At 37.6% G+C, this 20,519-nt stretch overlaps 1 protein-coding gene across 1 annotated transcript in view; it reads right to left on the bottom strand.

Annotated features, from left to right (window-relative positions):
• Nucleotides 1–1,414: 1,414 nt before the first annotated feature.
• The window catches only part of tmem47 (transmembrane protein 47), a 44,236-nt gene continuing 25,131 nt past the window's right edge, over nucleotides 1,415–20,519 (bottom strand). The window contains exon 3 of the mRNA XM_088646770.1: nucleotides 1,415–4,712. Coding sequence (XP_088502896.1) covers nucleotides 4,534–4,712 — 179 coding nt within the window. The 3' untranslated portion in view covers nucleotides 1,415–4,533. The remainder of the gene's footprint in view (nucleotides 4,713–20,519) is intronic.

Raw genomic sequence — 20,519 nt, forward strand, 5'->3', positions numbered from 1 at the left:
GAGACATGATTAAGGTGACAGCCTGCTCTCTTATAAATTATGCTATGCAGAGGAATTGGGTCAGAAACTGTCACATTACAGGTTGTGTTTTGTAAGTAGGAATCTAAGCTTATATGTTGTCACATTCTGAATGCATTACAGTAAGCAGTGTATTGTTTTTTTTACCACGCTTGATCATTACTATAACATAGGCACAGTTATAAATAAAATGTTAGTTTTGCTAAAAAATATATACTTTTACAAAAAAGGATATACTGTAATTCAAGAGAGAGATCGTACTTAAAGTTACCCATGAAACATACAGTATTACTTGTGTCATATTTTTATACCATGTTCCCAATCATTTTCTCCAGAAATCTGAAATACCTGCTTTAATTTTGAATACTGAGAAAAGGCATTTACCCTTGCTCGAGGGTGGATTTATAGATATAAAAAGATATTCAGATCTGTAAAGGTAATTCAGGGTATAACACATGCTCTTGCATTTTATTTTGTAATTATTTCTTCTCATCTCCTCACTCCTTCTTTGAATATCCCCGTTACTACAGGTTTCATACGCAAGGTTTCAGAAAAAACAAACTTCTTGCCACCCATTAACATTCACAAAGTACTCGCAGAAATCAAAACCATGCAAAACTATTTCTTTCATTTCATGTTTATTATGTTAGTTGTGTCCAGATAGATCACCATCAGAGATACGGTACTGTACTGCAAAACAACTCACACAACAGTTGTAGCTAAAGACACAACGCATTTCAGTGGCACTCTCAATGCAGTTTTTTTTATTGAGGCTAAGCCATGTGTTCACTGCAGAAACAAGAAAAGGGGCTTTTTTTGCTATCCAACTTCATCAGTCCCACTTATGACATAGGAAATGCATTTTTCCCCATAAAAACAAAAGCCATTTTTAGTCTGTTATTATGAACACTCATTTTCTCAGTTACCCAAAGCTATAAGGACTTCTCATGTGAAGTGACAATCTTGAATAAATTATTAGTTCAATCTTAATTAAATTATTAGTTCAATCTTAATTAATTAATTAATATTAATCTTAAATATGCAGTTAGCCTGTGTACAGGTCTTCAGACGGTTATCAAAAAGCCCGCCCGTCGAGATAACTGGATCAATGGTTGTATGACAGTCAATTACTGAAAACCTTCCATAGCTCAGGTCTGCTTTGTTAACAGTTGTTCTTTTCAAGACTGTGCCTGAGCTTCTTTAGGCTGCAGATTACAGACTCTGGGCAACAAAATGAATGAACCACTTAATATTTATAAAGATAGTGTAATACACGGTATGCATTAAAGAATAAGCATGCATAATATGCTTATTCTATCATGTATACCATGTATTAAAAGCCCTATTCTTCCACATGAATACACTTCAAATACATAAAAGCACCACCAGAAAAGTGTTTAGCCAATAGGTTTCTGTTTATATTCATGAAAGAGCTAATACAGACAGCCATCACTTCACACAGTCCAGAACACAAAAGTGGAAAATGGAAACTGCAGTCTGTCCTGATCTATATAGTGACAGATGCAGGATGGCTGAGATCCGGCAGTCAGCCGAAGTAAATATCTCCGTTCACTTGTCACGTGGTCTAAACAGTTGTTTATAAACTCCCATTAATATTTTAATAACACAAAATCTAACATGAAAACATTAAACAAGGAACAATAACCAGAATATTTTAATGGCTCACCTAAACCACAAGACATATTATCCTACATTTGAAACGAACTGAAAAGTTATTTTGTGACAAAATTGAAAGCAATGAGTAGGACGCCATTAAAACAAACATTACTGCCATCCAGTACATGGAATTACATCTGATTCTTAGAAGACAAATCAAAATGTCTAGGCACAGTCTGAGGCAATGTAGAGGACACAGAGGCAATAGGTTAGTGTGCACAGTTCTGTACAAAAATACTGGTGAACTCAGAATAAATTACATTGCTAGCCATACATTAGACCTCACTTGATGGTCTATTCAATGCTCATTCAACAATTTACAATAACATGCTAATCCATAATGTAGCATTTATATTGACACATTTATTTAGTCTTTATATATATTGTACAGTTTATCATCTTCAAAGCTTAAATGGAAGTGTGCAAGACAGCTGGATTCAGGTGCTGGAGGCATCTTCAGCATCATTAACAATGATGGCAGGGTGGTGGAGGTCTCTGGATTGCATACTGGGGGAGACTGCGTACTGTAGTTGGAGCAATCTCTGTGATGTTCACTAAACTCAGTCAGACATAATGGCATATGGCTGACATGTCAATCCTGATCATATATGATCATAAGATAAATAAATGAGTGGCTTTATTCACAGTTTAATGGGCATACGTCCGAGGTTTTGGGGATATAGATTACATAAATTAATATATAAATATTAATATATATAAATTGTGTTGCTATACTATAGGGAGTTACTGCAAGCCTGTTCAGTTGTATGCATGTAATAAAAACCCTTGAAGAGTGGAGTTTAAAAAGTTATAGACAGTTTGAGGGAGAATATTCGACAGAGCTTGCATTTCCACAAAAGAACAGTCCATACTAACATTAATGGTCCAAACTGGGGATCTGTAATCAGAATCCAAATCTAACAGCATCCTTCCACAAACTAATACAAGATTTGTGGAATCTCTCAACTTTAAAATGGTCCAATATTTACATTACAAATGAAAAATTTGAATTTTTCGTTTTATAGTAGATATGTTTTTTTTTCAAGCTCTTTGTTGTGTACTGTTTAAATACTAATGGAACTTCATAACAAGCTCCTTATTTAAGATAGTCAAATGCTTCTATTACCAAATGAAAATAACTATGAATGACATGACAGCTTTATTCTGTGTAGGTAATGACAATTGTTGTCTGGGTGAAAGCGTAACAGCATCATAGACAAATGCTAATGTACTGTTGTAGGGTTTCTATTTTTCCTTTGTGTATTTGTGCCTTTGTTGGGTAAAAATGTAACAAAAACATATTTTATTTGGATATTCAGAAGTCCTTATACATTTGGAATGTCAGAAGAATAGTATACTTCATAGGTGTAAGAAACCGCAGTTGGAGATGTAAAGGGTGGCTTCCACAACTGAAAAACAGGAAATAGTATATATTGGGCTTTAGTCAAAAAATGTAACTAATGAGGCTTAACATTATGCTATTACACACTTGAAATAACACAGTTTCTTCTTGCTTCCCAATAAAACACTCTTTGACACCAAAAAGAAGCCAAGTTTGTCTTGCATTTCTGTTTTTCTTCTTCTCTGTTTAGACAGCCTTCCATAATTATCCATTTCTGGGGTTTGGCATTGTGACCGTAAATATCTGTTTGACAGTTTAGCTTGTCCTGTGGTGTGCTAGAAATTTCCGCTGTAGGGATGTGGCCCTGTAAAGGAAAACTTACAACAAGGGGGCTGAGAAATCTCCCACTTCTTTTCGAAACATTAACTAGTCAGGCGAAAAGAGTTTCAAAAAACAAACTCTGCACAGTATTTGCGTATTTCCCCTTGGCTTCTGGGGTCCATGTGCGACTTGAAAAAGGAACGAAAAATGGAACAGGACCCTGTATTCATTTCCATTCACCAGGCCAGATCACACAGAGGTTTTACAGTTTCGTCTTCTATATAACTTCCTCCCAACAAATCTTAGGACGCATGGAAACGTATTTAATTCCAGGCTGCCTTATGTGGGCCTTTTCGTCCCCCCCACCCTCAAGCACTGCTAAAGGGTGATGTGGATTAGAGCACCATCACATTCCATAACCATTTCCCTTTCCTCTACAATCTCCCTACAGTATAATTGACAGTGTAATTGGTTTGAGGGGGGAAAAAACCCACCCACGTTACGAAAGGGATTTACGAAACAGAGAGCCAGATTAGCTGTTAGCACTGCGGCTTATGAATGATGCAATTATCTTGAATTTCTTGCTGGCATCAAACCCAATAACAGCTTTCAGGTGATTCTGTTGCCCCTTGATTTTCTGCAAGATGATTAGTCGGCCCCTTTAAGAAAGCAAAACAATTTCCCAGCACCTGGGTGACAACGCAGGCTCCTTCACACAGCTGGAGAGTGTCTTGGTCACTGCGCACTCAAAAAAGAAATCTTCCCAGGAGGCTTTGATATCTGCATCACTCGTATTGTATGCAGCCGTATTTAATGAGCAGGTTCTGAAGGACAAAAGTAGAAGTGCCAGAATCCCATAATGCAAACTGAAGGACGTGTCCATTTCCAAAGTATCGCATTGCTTTTTGTTTCCTCTTTCATATACTAGTTTTCATCTTAACTTCATTAAAAGCAAACTATTTAGTCAGTTCAGTAGTTAGGTCAGTTAAGCTCTAAGAAAACACGGTTTATTTACTTTCCTTTTTCTCCCACCCATCCTCATTGTCTTTGTTAGGTATTATACTTTTGCAGCCAAAGGCAGAGAAAGTACTGCATGTAAACTGCTCCTCGGAGACAAAATAATATTAGAAAAGTAATATTGTTGGTACCCCAGGTAGCTGTGGCAGTTTGCAGTGTTAGTAGTAATCTTCATAGTTCTTGGGGTTCAAACAGTACAGGATTGCACCCCCAAAGGAAAAAATGGTGGCTCCCCAGGCTAGCCCATACCCCCAGTTGAACTCATGGTATATTCTTAAGCTGACAGACTCTATGAACTTGATGGGGTACAGGACAAGACTGCAGACTTGAAGAACAACTGAAAAAGAAAAACAGACATTACTTGTTATTAAATGATCACTTACAATGTCAACGACCAGTAGTGTGTTTACGTAAGTTTATAGTTAAGACTCTGAGAAATAATGGAAACAATTAAAAAAAAAAGTATCTTTAATTCCAACACATTTGAACTCAGTAGCCTGAGAATCTATTCATATATATATATATTTTATTAATTCTACCAAAGGTTGAGTAAAAATATAAATTGCAGGCATACAACAAGATTTTACAACATTTATTAATTAAAATAATAGAAATGTATGAAAAGGTGTACTGAATATATTGTATTATACAGTCGATTATATTAACAATATAACTGCCAAAATGTTCAAATGTATAAACTGCCTGTCAATACATTGACTACAAATGCTTTACATTTCATTACAAAAGCTTGTAAGTCATCTTGTAGGTTCATATAACCTTTTAAAGTTTATAGATGATTCTGAAAAGCAGCCTCACCATCACTGCGTCTTAAAAGGAGCTTGAAAACTGAAGCATAATACTGAGTATCATGTCACCAAGAGAAAGTCAGTGAATGGTCCAAAGATCTATTGCCCATCACAGCAAATCCATAGATGCATAAAAAAATCCATTAGACATCTACGTTATGGCTGTGGTATCCATTATCAATATGTTCAGGGTCAATGCAATGTTTTTCTGTAATATACAGTCAGAAAACCTTTGATATACTAAGTCAGAGCAAAGGGCAATAACTGGGCATCTTTAAAAAAACTGGCTTTATCAGAATACAGAATGTCTCTATCACTACCATTTAAGGATGACCTCATAATTCTGGTGTCTGTGCCAGAGCTCCACGATAACATACAGTAAGATGCGAATCTGCCAAGTGAGTACCTAATTTACTCACAACTTACATGGGAATATGTGAAGTGGTTAGAGGAAACGTAAACCAAGGTTTTGGACAGTCTCACCAGGAGTATGATTCAAAGATGTGAGAAGCAAAGCACATGTTGTAAAAGAATGCCACCCCTTTTCTGAAGAAGAAAACGGACTCTTTTGAGACCTGTCTTTGTACCCCTTTGTTCTGATGTTCCAGCTGAAACTGATGGACAGATGGGATTCAGATTTTACCAGCATGTTTTTGCCAACAACTGGAGCCTTCTCTCAAGATCGGTAAAATATGAGCTTCACAATAGGATAGCAGCAACAAATTCAACTGACAATAGCTAAAATTGCATCAAAATAACTGTTCCTGATTGTTAATCATAGCCTCTAGCAGAACTTTTATGGCACAAGATTGAAAGAGCACATTATACACGTAAATGCAGGTCATATAACCTGGGAGAGCTACAGAGGTTCTATATACAGTAAGAGACTGTTGAACACCCTTCCTGAGGAGCCTTATTACCTAGCCTGACTGATTAAAGGGGGGGGGGGATAAATCTGAACACTGTGCATTCAAAATGAAACAGGGGTATATAACTATTTCAGATAGAGGTTCACTTTTTACTTTCATTAAAGTCATAATTTTGATTCGTCTTTAATTTCCGTTTGTATCAGAAGAATGTACTTCTGGATTGTCTTTCTTAATCAACATCTGTTCACATATAATTCCATCATCTACTGTACTGTATATACAGTATGAACTTCTAGAAAAGAGAGGCAGCTCCTTGAATTGCCCCTTAAATTTCACAGACCTCATTAGTTCAGTTAAACCTGCTCTGTTTCTTTTATAGATACAGTATACCTGAGTTACATCATTTTCAAAACAGGTTTTAGAGGGAAGCATCAATAGTTGAATAACTCCTTCTCTGTAAGAGGAGAAGAAATATTGTAGCTCAGTAAATATGAAATGAGAAAAAAGCTTGATAAGATTCTGAATCCTTACAGATGTGTGTGTAAAGAAAGTGCTATACCCTGCCCTTCCTGAATCAGTTAATCGGCTGCTTAGAAAGTATTTCATCGTTAGATTGTGACATCTTTGTGGTTTGCTCAGCTTTCAACAAATAAGCAAATAAGGGCTTTTGGAAACAATTTTTTTTTTAAACGCATCCATGACTCTGTCAAAAGGGACATGGTAAGAAATCAATGTCATACTCAAGAGCACATGATTAATGACAAAGATTAAAGATATAATGGCATTCTAAACACATTTGAAGATAATGCCTTTAGTTTTGCTCTTAATGATATAAGAGAGCTTGCAAGTATATATAATTTCTATGAACTGTAAGAAAATGAATATTTTATAAAGCTTAAAGGCTCATTCGAATATGGTAGTGAAGGGCTTTTGCTTACATGTTGCCAGAAATAACCAGCTTTTAAGTTTCTGTCTGTATTACCTGCACCACAGAGACACAAATGAGAAAGATCAAGCAAACATGCACAACACGTTCAGTTAATTTACTCAAATCACAGAGGTGTGGGTTTCCTTCGGAGACCACTGAAGTGCGGCCGTGGCCCTGTTTAGCATGCATGGAGACGTTTCACTTTCAAAACATGGCCTATTTAATAAGGCGCAAGCACGGGTGGCATGGCATTACAGAAGAGCACGCGAAAGGACAGTTCAATCACAGCAGCGAAGCAATGACCTTCTCGAATGCATATGAGCTGACCTCCTCGCAGAGTGTTTCATCCCTACAAAGGAGACGGCACCTCTGAATATAGAGGAAAAAAACATTTTCATTTCGTTTTCAAACCAAGGGTGTAATTACAACACGTCTCTGATTTCCTGTTAAGACTTTAAACGGCATTCTTGCTACTTCAGTGGGGAATGGTGTTAGTGGATAAATCGTAAATAAACCGGATGATTTATCAACTGTATTGATTAAGACGTACTTATGAATAAGTACTCTGTGGATACGTAATATCAGACAGGTAAATACACCTTTAATTGCCATTCATGGGAAAGATATTCAACATTCTGTGGTATGTTTTCATTAATTTATTATTAAAGTAAAGACACACCTTAAAGCTAACCCACAATTTGATGATTGAATAGCGATGACTCTAAACAACTTTTAAGTGTTGTAACACATTTGGATCTATAATTTGTTAAAAATCTGGATGAGAAAATTCAAATGGTTGTCTTATGCGATAATGATGCTAAATTTTATTATGAGATGTTTCATATTTTTTCATGTTTCACTGATTGATATTATATTAATGCAATCGGTATTAAAAACTTTACAGCTGACTGGAAACACTTCTGTTTGCACTGGTTATAATATTCGATACAGTTGTTCATTAACCGTTCTTCTCTTTATCTGAGACCCATCCACACACTGAATATGGTAACACCTGTGATTATCACAGGAGGTTCCAGCAATTCATCCGTCAGCAACCTCAGACAGCTTCTGAAAACAAGGGCAAAACCCTGTTGTCTCATCAATCTATTTCTCTAGACCACCGTCTACTTGGAAATGAATAAAGAAGGTTTTGCCAATACACTGAAAAAAGTTTCGCAGAGAATTACAGTATTAGCTGATATCATCTTAGTTTTAATACTGATAACGTCTGACAACAAATGTACCTTTACAATTCTGTTGGACACAGAATCTTGGCAAAGCAAGACAAACTGAGAACTTTAAGATTCACAGTATGTTAAAAGTTCAAGAAATATAGAGAATTCACATTTCCTTAACGTTCAAATGATTAAAACACTATAGAAGAGATACTAAAAGGGTTTTCCTTTTAAAGCCTGAATGTTCAAGGTTCTCCTATCATAATTAAGGCTTCTTTACATACAAGACATATAACCCATTGCGACGACTGTCTTGAGCTCAAGGCTGTGGTACAAGAACATTCAGTAGCTATTTTAATTCAGCAAGGCTGGAAAACGCAAAATCTGTACTAGCATTCAGATGGCTGTTTTTGTTTTCGTCAGGTTTAGAGGTTTAGTCTGTATCAGATGTGCAATTCAAATTCTTTCAAAAGGAAAAATATACAATGCGTAGGCTGCAAAGGAACAAGTAATAGGTATATTCCATGCTGAAAAGAGAAGAAAGAAAACACGTTTCGGCCGTGGAGCCTTCTTCGGGTGTAAGAAAGATAGGGCAGTCAGCAAAGATAATACAGCAGTGGAAAACACAAGCCAGGAGAAAGGAAGAGGAGGGAGAGGGGAGAGGCAGAGTGGCCAATCAAGTGGTGCGAGGTTGAGAGAGGTGAGGAGAGGTGTGAAACGAAACCTACAGATGAACAGAGAGAATTAGAAGAAAACAAGTCTGTCGTTGAGAGAAGGGGAAGGTGTGAACCACGTTTCAGTATAATTTTAGTTTCTGATGTCTTTCTGCTGTGGGAGTTGAGAAACCCTTCTTTGAGAACAGAGACAGAAAAATCAGTGTGATCATGGTTGCCTGAGGTGAATTGAGAAACTATGGGCTTGGAGAAATCTTTAATCCTCACTGCCCTAACATGTTCTCTGAATCGGTCTCTGAGTCTCCCTCCTGTTTCCCCATTGTAGATGGCTGGGCATTTACTGCAAGAGATACAGTAAATAAGGTTTCTGGAGGTACAAGATGTCATCTGAGTGATCCAAAATTGTCCTGAGGGGCCTTGAATGAGTGTGGTGTTAGATATGTACTTGTAGGTGATGCAGCGAGCTCTGTTGCAGGGGAAAGTGCCTGGTGTGGATGATTGCTGAGGGCGGTCAAGAGAGCTATGAAGAAGAAGGTTACACAGATAAGATGGTTGGTGATATGAGATGGTAGGGCAGTCAGAAAAGAGGGCCCCAATGGAGGGATCATCCTGTAGGACAGGAAAGTTATCGTTAACGGTCCTGGGGATAGAGAGTGTTTTAGGGTGGTAGGGAAGCATATATTTGAAACAATATAAACATTGCTACCAACTTTGCTACACTAGGAAGAAAAATGATTATAACTAGGAAGTCAAAATCAAAAGCCAATATTTAAATATTGTTGCCATTTGGTGGGCAGTCGAATCTTTGAGGTTCTCAAGAACAGAATTCAGGTGCTGAATTCAGGATGATAAAATAGACATTGTTTAAGTGGTTTATGTAGCTGTCCTTGGGGCGGTAAACATGGCTTAAATGTGGTACTAAATGTAATGTTAGTTATGTTAATATATCAGTATCAATATTTAACAGTGACAACATGGATAATTCTGAGGGAGGTCATTAAGCCAGTGTTTATGGGGATGGGATATAGAAAAATGGGGCCTCACCTCAGGATCTCTGCCTCTACAGACCATACAATAAACGGAGGAGAGTGTCAGAGAGCGAAAGCGAAAGGAGAGAAGAAGGAAGACTAGAGGAGAAGAAACTGGGTCGGGAGAGACACTTCCTGCAAACAGATTACAAAACCAGATTTTGTCCAGGTAATCTGGACGCTGCAAATGTACCATAATCTGAGGAAAGGGATTTGCGGTTTTACTCCAGGTATGTTGCAAATACTGATTTCCTGATTGTAAAAATACACATCTCCTTGCTTAGTGATGCACTGTTTAAAATTTGGGAATTTGTTCCCATTCATTTAGCATCAGTTCAAGAGAATATCTTGGCACTGGGCAGGATCCTGGATTGATACGATGCAGATTCCTTCTTTGTCCTTTATAGATATTTTTTGAGTACGGATTTAGGGAATGAATTCTGTTTCCTATATCTATTTTCTAAGGCATGGCTCGGCTAACTCACAAAATTGTAGACCTTCTGTGATGTGTAGCTGTGGCTTATTGTAATTATTTTTTGTCCCGTCTAAGCTTGCCGCCTACTGTAGTTATTAGTACTTCATCAAGATGTGCCAGAGAAAACAAGAACATATGTGCTGTATAACACTCCATATTCCCCGACAATGGTAATTCTTTTTAATTTTTATAATATGCTTCCACAGCAAGCTGGTTACCGGACCTGACTGATACTTATTTGTGCTTATTTACAACCCCCTACTTATGACAGTATTTATTATGTGCTGTAGATTTCTTTGCTTTCCCAAGTAGTCCACATACAAGAACCATTTTTCTGCAGGAGGAACATTAATATAAAAACACTTCTTATTCTTTACAAACTCATACAGTACATTTCTTAATACATAGTTTACCTCATAGTCATTCTGTAGTGTATCTTTGAGTCTATAATAATTGGAGTTCAACTGGTTCTAGAGAAACTCGATCCCACACAATACTGCACTGCAGTTATAAGGGGTTTACGACATGTCTAGCCGATTCTGCCTAATGATAGATAATTTCAAAGTCCTGAATACTGGAAAGTTATGCCTGCAACAGACACATTTCATGTAGGCGTGTAGTTTGGTGGATAAGCTCTATGTTTAGAAAAAGTAAAATTTAAAAAATCAAGTAAACAGAAATATGTTCATAATCCATTAAATGTTTATAACGTAAAATGCCAATATCAAAATCATTTCTTTTTTCATCCATCAAATATTTATCTTCATTTATCCAAAAATAAGTTTAGCCATGATTTGCTACACCTTTCATTGTTGTGGGGCAGTATCTAACCTTTGGAGACACAGACTTAAAACACAAAACTACATATGATCTTGCTGACCAGCTGCAATTTTCTTCTTTTTGTACGAAAATAACAACTTGCATTTCACATAAAATAATTTTAACTCACAAGTGCATAGTGATACTTGATAATAATCTTGAACATTTTTTAATATATCTTTGTTACTTTACCTTTCTGGTCCTTAATTCAATACAGTACTGTATCCAATTCAGACCAAACCTCTGAGTTTTCCAATTCAGAAGCCTAATAATCCATTTTTAAGAATAACAACTTCCTCATTGAGAATATTTTGGTAAGGACTGAATAACAAAATCCAGCCCTATCTATAAAAGATTTCAGTCTTGTGTATTCTATGGAAAACTATTAATGGGCATCTTGTTTTTCTGAAAATGGGAGAGGGATTGACAGAAAGTTTGAAAAGTGTTGCTTCTATGACAAAAAAGCATAAAACTAATCGCAAAGGTGTTACAGGATCATTTCAATCTCCCACTAAAAATGCAAAGGTGTATGACATAAGATACATAATACACAATGGATGATTATGCATATCATGACATAATAGAAATTGCAATTTGGATAGGTGAAATTACAGATCTCAGTGTACGGAACCTAAAACGACAAATATTCACAGCTATTCATGGATTTGCTGTTGAAAGTGGAGCTGTTGTCAGTTTTATCAAATGTAAACAATATAATTATCATGAAGGGGAATAGAGTTCAGAGAAAAGACAACAAGAAGAAAGATTGCAGAAAAAGCTCTTTGTGTACATTTTGTATGACAGACAGCCTACAGAAACACAAAGGGACCTACATGTAGATATGAAGCAGTTCAGGTGAATAGCTGCTTCTGTATGCGTAGTCTGCAAAGGAACAAGTAATAGGTCTATTCCAGGTATCCCAATTGTATCTCCTTCCCAAAATCCACAAACCCAACACCCCTGGACGCCCCATTGTCCCAGCATGCAATTGTCCGACCACACTCATCTCTGCTTTTCTCGACAGCCTTATGAGACCGCTGGTTGAAATGCTTCCCTCATACAGTATATCAAGGATACTAACCATGCCTCCAAAATGCTATATTTTACCATGGATATCACGTCTCTCTACACCATCATTCCCAACAATGACAGTCTTGCAGCCCTCGAGCAAATGCTAGACAAACGCACATTGCTTGATCCACCAACCCACACTCTAGTGCATCTTGCCGATTTGGTTCTCACACTCAATGCTTTCTCATTAAATAACCTTTTTTATCAGCAGGTTAGTGGTGTCGCCATGGGCACCAGGATAGGACCTAGCTATGACAATATTTTTGTCACCTGGGAAGAACGCTTCTTTGCTTCCTATACTAGCTTTGTCCCTGACCTCTACAGGCGATACATCGATGACTGCAGTGCTGCTACATGCTCTAATGACCAGCTAGAGCACTTCCTGCATCAATTTACTAACTCTCACCCATCCCTCAAATATTCAGTTAACATATCTTCCACCACTCTTCCGTTTCTAGATATAAATGTATCTATTAACCACCCGTGACCCTCTATCTCGGTCTATTACAAACCCACAGATTCACACAGCTATCTCCTGTACAGCTCTTTTCACCCCACTCACACCAAAAACTCTCTCCCCTTTTTCACAGTTCCTCAGGCTACGTCGACTCTGTAGTGATGACACGGATTTCCAGAACCGTGAACTCAAAATGCATTCTTTTTTCGTCAACGGAGGATACCCCACCCATGTCATCAATAGGGCCCTCACCCAGGCCAAAAACAGCTCTCGGATCATCAACTCGATCAGGAACTCCCCATCTCACAACCACATTCCTCTGGGGCTTCCCTAGCACTCTAACACACTTTCTTCCCCCCAGGACCATTATTAACAACTACTCCATTTTACAGGGTGATCCCTCCATCGGTACCCTTTTTTCTGACCCCCCAATCATCCCATACCGCCGACCTCCCAATCTACATAGACTTCTTGTTCACAGCTCCCTTGGCCGCACTCAGCAATCATCCCCACCAGGCACCGTCCCCAGTAACAGAACTCGCTGCATCACCTGCAAATGCATATCTAACAACACGCTCATTCAGGGCCCCTCAGGTCAATTCCGGATCACCCAGACGACATCATGCAACCTCCTTTACTGTCTCTCCTGCAAAAAATGCCCGGCTATCTATGTTGGGGAAACAGGAAGGAGACTAGGAGACCGCTTCAGAGAACATGTCAGGACTGTGAAGATTAAAGATTTCTCCAAGCCCATAGTTTCTCATTTCACCTCCGATGGTGACACCTTTCTCCACCCCTCTCCACTTTGCCCTTCCTGAGTGGCCTCTCTGCCTCTCCCCTCTCTCTCCTCCTCCACTTGTCCAGCATTTGTTCTCCTGTGCTATTTAATCGCTGCCATCTGCTTTGTCTTTCTCATACCTGAAGAAGGCTCCACAGCCGAAACGCTGTGTTTCTCTCTTCTCTTTTCAACATGGAATAAACCTATTACTTGTTCATATTAGGCGCTCATAATTAGTTAATGGGCTTTGTGGAAAAGACTACTGTTACTGTAAAACAGAAAAGGATATTTTATGTAAATCTTAAATGTATTTATATAAATTACTGCAAAAATACTAAAAGCATAGATGAAAACTAGAATTTAAAAAACAAATTTATAGGTTAAAGAATATGTCTTCTGTCTTTTGACTATAATTATCAGCACCGTGCCCTGGTTTGACTTGTGCTGTGACATGGAACAAAGTAAACTTGTTTTCTTTATCCAAAGCATCTTAAACATAGGGAAACCAAAAAGAGCACATTTGCTAAGAAGGTGAGGACAGTAAAGTAATGCATGCAGATCTTCCCATTTCTCTGAGAAGTTTCTCCCATGCTGAATGCTGTGTTTTGTGCCTTTGGCAATTGGCTGTATTACAGCATACTCACAGTACCTACAAAAGCAAACTCCACTTCGAAGTCAAGCTAATAACTCTTTTAAAAGAGGTGATTTATACAAGGGCTGTTCATATTGGCAGAGCAATGAATTGAGTACCCTGCAGGGTTAGGCCTGTCTGCTGTCCCTGACCTTGAAAATGCTTCTTTTCTGGCTCTGCAGTCCTTCAGGCCATTAGCAGCAATCACACAATTAGAAAAGAAAAAAAACTGCCACACATATTCCACCTTTGCCTAAGGGCAGATAAAACAGAATACACACAGGTGATCCACCATACACCAAAATTACACATAAAAAAACATCTGTGTATTGGATCCTTTTAAAATGTAGATTGCTGTATGTGTGCTCTTCTAGGACTGGTTGCAGCCTTCACTGTATATAATGATATCTGCATCTATTTGCATTATTATAAATCACTGAGGCCCTGTTCTAGCCATTAATATTCCTTGGTAAGCCTAAGTCTGTCTCTCGCTAGAACAGTTTTCCATTGACTGGATTTTCAAAGCCAAGGGCATTTTGAAAAACATACATAATTATGTATTAACATTACACTGATTTATAATGTACTTCAAACTAAGACAAATTGATTTTATAAAAATCTATATTGAATAGTCTTAAGATTCAAAATTTGTTTACTTTTTTATTTTATTTTCACGTATGCTATATAAGAAAAAGAAATAAGTGACACGCATTGGACCGAATATAACAAAATTCACAAATATGTTGAAACTGTCCTTTAGTGGCGACACCGCAAGCCTTAACTTTTGTTTCACCAGTTACTATTGTGATATACCTGCAAAAGGCCTGACTACATACAGTATAAGCATTAAAGCAACTTATATATAAGCAAAAAAGCAACCTTGAATACTGCAATTTGGATATTTCACAATACTTGTCTGTATATCAACATTAATATTCTAACAATAAAACTAACAACAGTGAAGAACAGCCCTGCTGAATTCTTTGAGATGTTATATGTGTTCTCTTTAGATTGCTGTTGGCAACACTAACTAATAATGTTCCACCTAAAAAGGCTACAGAATAAAATTATATCAAACCATAGAGAACATGGGGGGGGGGGAGATTAATAATCTTTTGTCTAGTGGGAAGCATTGCACTTTGTCAAGCTTGAATATTTCTTGCACAATAGTTCTGGATATATAGCCAAAGCAGATTTATTTTGGCAAGAATCTAACTTCCAAAAACTTGGAAGTTAAAAAAAATGAAGGAGAATTAATAACATTTTAAACTATTAAATGAATTCATCACTGTCTTAATAATTACACAGTATATGAATTACTTATTTAATTATGAGCCTTTCTAATGATCTTATACTGTAGTCTTATAGGCCAGTACAATAATAACAACATATTTCACAAATGGCTTTTCTGCATACTGTACCTCTACACCTTTCTCTAAGAAAGTGAATGATTCCGGACATCAGTGTAATACCTCATCACAAATAGAGTTGACTAAATTCTCTCAAATCACAGTACTGTACCCTAGGATACACGAGAATAAACTTAACCTTGCATACCTTGCCTTTTTCTTCCAGGTTCTTATCTTTCCTACTGCAAATGGGAATCAAGAAGAGGGCAAACACCTCTGCCTTCTTAAATACCCTCAAGCTATCACGCATTCATCGATCATTCCATTTTTAAACCAAAACATAAAACAAAAAGTGTGGTTTCTTTTAGGTTTGAAAAATCTGCTACTGCCACTCACTAACTTAAAAAATAATAGCCAGCAAAGGCTAACAATGATTTATATTTCAGCACGCACATCTTCTCGAATCCTCTCCTGGAAGCTCGACTGAAAAGCTATCCTCAGGCTTTTAATTTAGATTTCAGACACACAGGTGGACCTGTGCTGCTCACATGCCTGTCTGTAAAGATACTTTGGTAACAAGGACTGCCAAGCTGGACTGTACATCTTCACATCAACAGCCCCGGGCATTCAGAAGTTGGCTAAAACTACTGTAAGAAAGAAAGGCTGCAATCAAAAAGAGGCTATTCAACGCGTCTTGCTAGTTTGGTGGTTTAGCAGCTAAATGAATTTAAAATTCATTCTGTTGCAAAGCCAGTTCCAGATACTAACTCTTTGTGTAATTAAATACTGTATGTCCTATTGTCCATTCGAAATGAATTCCTAGCGCTACCTCATTCCAAGTTTTGCTGCTCTTCGGATTTTAGAAACATGTGTCAAATCTCATTCTGTCTCCTTTTATAGATTTATTACCTTTACTCGGTCTGTACAGTACATGACCATCTCCTGACAATTACAGTAAATTCAGCACTTTGTTAAATTGCCAATTATTCTGTTTGCTTTTTATTATAACTTCACAACACTATCTTGATTAGGACTCCAAAGAATATATTACATCCCATATAACTTTGTACTTATGAATGTTAAAATCCATTTGCCAATGATCCTCTATCCACAAATCTAGCTTGTTTTCTAATGAGACTACAATAAAAATCATTAAGGTATATCTTCCACAGTTACATCTTTGTTTAATACCCGTTTTTACATACAGTATGTCCTGTAGTTAATGATTAAATCAACTTTTCATGTAACTAATTTTGTAGGTTGTAAAGAGAGAGTATTCATGAGAACAGTACTATTAAAAACAGTTTGTGATGAATACAAAAAATGTATTAAAAAAAAAGAAGAATTTCTTAAAGCTTACAATTTTGTAAATGTTAATTTCTTGGTCTAACTATACCAGGCATTTTTTCGTTTTTATACTGTACCGTATATGCCAGGAAGCAGTGAAGGAGAGTACATGCATTTTTTCTAAACGTTTTTGTGAGAAGGATGGAAAATTGCTTACCAGTTCGCATGATTGTATTGCAAAATACTGGAGTCTAGCCCAAGTAACTTAACTCTGCAATTCTGCTGCCACAGAATCTTAAAAGTATAAGAGCAATTTAAGATGTACTCATTTATTCCACCAAGGCAGATACATTTAGGCTGATGTAAATACTCTTTTATTTTTGCAGCTAACAGAAAATTCTACATCTGAAAAAAAGCAATCCAAGATGTGGTTATAAAACAATTAGTAGAATTCTCCATAATAATGTGGGTGGAGCAGTGTCTCTGTGGCAAAGGATCTGCGCCTTTGGCTGGAAGGTTGCTGGTTCAAATCCCGTGGCCGAATCCTACTCTGTTGGGCCCCTGAGCAAGGCCCTTAACCCCAACTGCTCCAGGGGTGATGTACAATGGCTGACCCTGCGCTCTGACCCCAGGCTTCTCTCTTCCTGTCTGTGTGTCTCATGGAGAGCAAGCTGGTATATGTGAAAAGACTAATTCCTAATGCAAGAAATTGTATAGGGCTAATAAAAGTAGAATTTATTATACTAAAATCCTGTCTGGTCCAATGCTGCATAGAGCCAAAGGTTGCTCATTTCTTACTTTAAAAACAAACACTAGCATGTGATCCTTTTGTGAATTTTCAACGCTGCATTTATCAGACTGAAATGTCTTCTTTAAAAAGACAGATTTGTTTCTTTCAACCTCTAACGAAGGGATAGACAGATCGATAAATGGCACAAAGAGAATGTTTAATGTTATATTAACGCAGGTGTTAATGAACAGTTAGTCTCCAGAGATTAAAATGTGTTTCAGAAAACTAGATTAACGAAAATGAGACCAGCCCTCCAGATGAATGCAGGGTGCTCCGAGAGCTGAAGTCACAAGTGCTCTTACATCCTCCATAGCACCTCCTGCTGGCCGAATCCTGCAGGGCAGATACAGGGGTATGGAACATGGACTTGGTAGCCCACTGCCTACAATGGCTGTGAGAGCCCTGACCCAGTGTTAAAGTCATCTGACAGAGACCAGCTTCTGTCATAATAACCCCTCATTGCTGGATGAGGGACCGCACATGGTCAACAATGTGAAAACAAGAACCTAGCTTCCCAGGATACATGTTAGCGGAATACAAGTATGTGAAAACAAGGGTATTTGCACATTCTGGGTCACAGCACTGTTGCAGTAACAAGCAGTGTTATGTATCTATAAAAAAGGGAATTGTATGGCATGTGGATTTGTTACTACAGTATATAAAAAACTAAACAATAAAAATTAAATGTTTAGCTCTCTAACTTTTTTTTAAAAAAAGACCATCTTTTAATTTTTAAAGGAAGAAAAACAGTGTTTGAGTATGAGGTGTAGAGTGACAAACCTTTCAGGGCTCAAAGTCACACAAATATGAATGACTCCACTGAAAAGCATTTCTAGAATATTAATACACTGCTAAAAGAGGCTTATATATGGCTTTTGGTCACGCCTCATTATATGTTATTAAAACAAAGTACATTATTCAAAAGCACAAAAATTGAGTAGAACAGAAACAAAGTAAACTGTTTCTAATTTAACCTGCCTGTATTTCCACATGGTGATTATAAGATTTCCACAGCTTGTCCTTTAACAGCATTTGGTTTTATTTTATAATTATTTTAAATTATTAAGCTGCGAACATCAAATAAAAAAAAAACAGACCTTAAACTAAGAGTAGTATTGAATATTACCATTCTTTTGATGTGAATTAAATTAAACTAAGCCACTGTCCATGAAAATGATAACGACCAAGCACAGAGAGGCCGTGTTTACAGGAAATCGGTTTTCCTAAAAGTCTCCCATATCTATAGACACGGATTTCCACATAGAAAACATGTAGTAACTCGTTAATTCAAAGACAATCATTACAGCTTCTTCAACCCTCCCCCAAAAAACCCATCAGTGTTTATGCTTAGTCATTTCTGGTACCACCCCCTCCCTCCACAAGTACACTGTCAACCATTCACCACCAGAATTAGCTTTACTTTAGAAGTGCAAATTGTCCTTCACATGTCCCCAATTTCATATGCTGTTTCCTGGCCCCTTAATTCACTTTCTGCCTCTCCTTTTGGCCAGGGAAAGCACGGCAAGCAGGACAAACTGTATAACACTAGGGTTGGACTCATACCTGCATACAGTACTGTACAGTATATCAGAAAAGTATCATTAGAGGAATCCGAAACATCGGTCAGGAAGGGGAGGAAAACGATCTGTGTGATGCATCCGTTGCTTTTAGGGATGAGAGCTCTTCGCTGCACAATGAATGTCATTCCAAATTTTGCAGAGCTGGAGTGAAGCTTGGATGGAGTGAAGTCTCACTCTCTGCTGCAAATGATTTTGCTGAGGAAACACCAGGGGGCAGCAGAGTAACCTGGCATAATGAGAAGCCACAGGGCAATCACCTCTGCAGCACTGGAAAGTAAAACCCACTGGCTTGACAGTGTGGCTTTCTAATCTATTGCACAGGCTAGGCATCTCTGTCAGTCTCCTTATTATCTTCTGTCTGGGGGCCCGTTCTGTTGTTTCTCAGCCCCGTGATGGACAGCTGAGAGCACAGAAACAAAAAGGAATCTGCACAGCTCACTTCTTTGAGGAGCCGTAAATGTATTTATTGCCATTAGACTGGAGATTTGCACGGGTAACAACACACTAAACTACAGAGTTTAGCTTACAATAATGGGGCCAACAGTGCAAATTCAGCCGAATGGTGCTAGAACACATTTCTCCTCACAGGCCTCATTGTAATGCATGCTGATGGTGTGAGCATTAGTAGCTATTATGCAGATTAAATTCAGACAATCTGCTTTTACAGATAGCAGCATAACTGTAATATAAGAAAATTTACCATGAACAAACTTCAATGCCACATTTACTGGGAGTATTAAGTTATTATCTTACTCAGCTCTTTCTGTACCACACTGCAACATAAACACTGATTTTCTTTCTGGTCCACAACCAAGGAAGGTTTTGGGATTTTGTGTTTGGAAAGTAGCAACAAAAAGCATTTAATACCAAATTGGGTTCTATTCTTTACTGACATCTTCTTCTGTCATACTCTGACGCTCAATTTTTAAGTGAGGTTTATTAGAATGTTTACATCAACATTGTATATGCAGATTGCTGGGACTGGGCTCCTTTCTAAAAGCTTATCAGCATTGCTGCCAGCTTGTATTTTTAACACAAAAGAACAGTAAAAGTACCACACTGTCGTGTAGTAGAGGTGCGATAGAGCCCACTGTGTGGAACTTTACCAAAATGACAATCTATCCATGTTCTATACATTGTACAATTAAAACATATGCTACAGCAGCAATATGTGCACTTTGTATTACGTACTAATGTACGAGGGCTGGAATCATTTGTAGTCACAGCAATTAATGAAAACAGTGCATATTAAAGATCCTCAGCATGCTTTTCTAAAGGGGCGAATCACAACTACGTGGTTTAAGATTTGGTCGGTTAAGATTGAAAGTAACTAATTCACTTTATTTAGATATGTTAAACATTACAAAAATTCTGAAAAGTTGGCTGCACAGCACAGTAAGTGTGTCATGTAGGGTGGCATGGTGGAG

Source organism: Lepisosteus platostomus, chromosome 2 (assembly GCF_059453375.1).
Source record: "Lepisosteus platostomus isolate fLepPlt1 chromosome 2, fLepPlt1.hap1, whole genome shotgun sequence".
Lineage (NCBI taxonomy): Eukaryota > Metazoa > Chordata > Actinopteri > Semionotiformes > Lepisosteidae > Lepisosteus > Lepisosteus platostomus.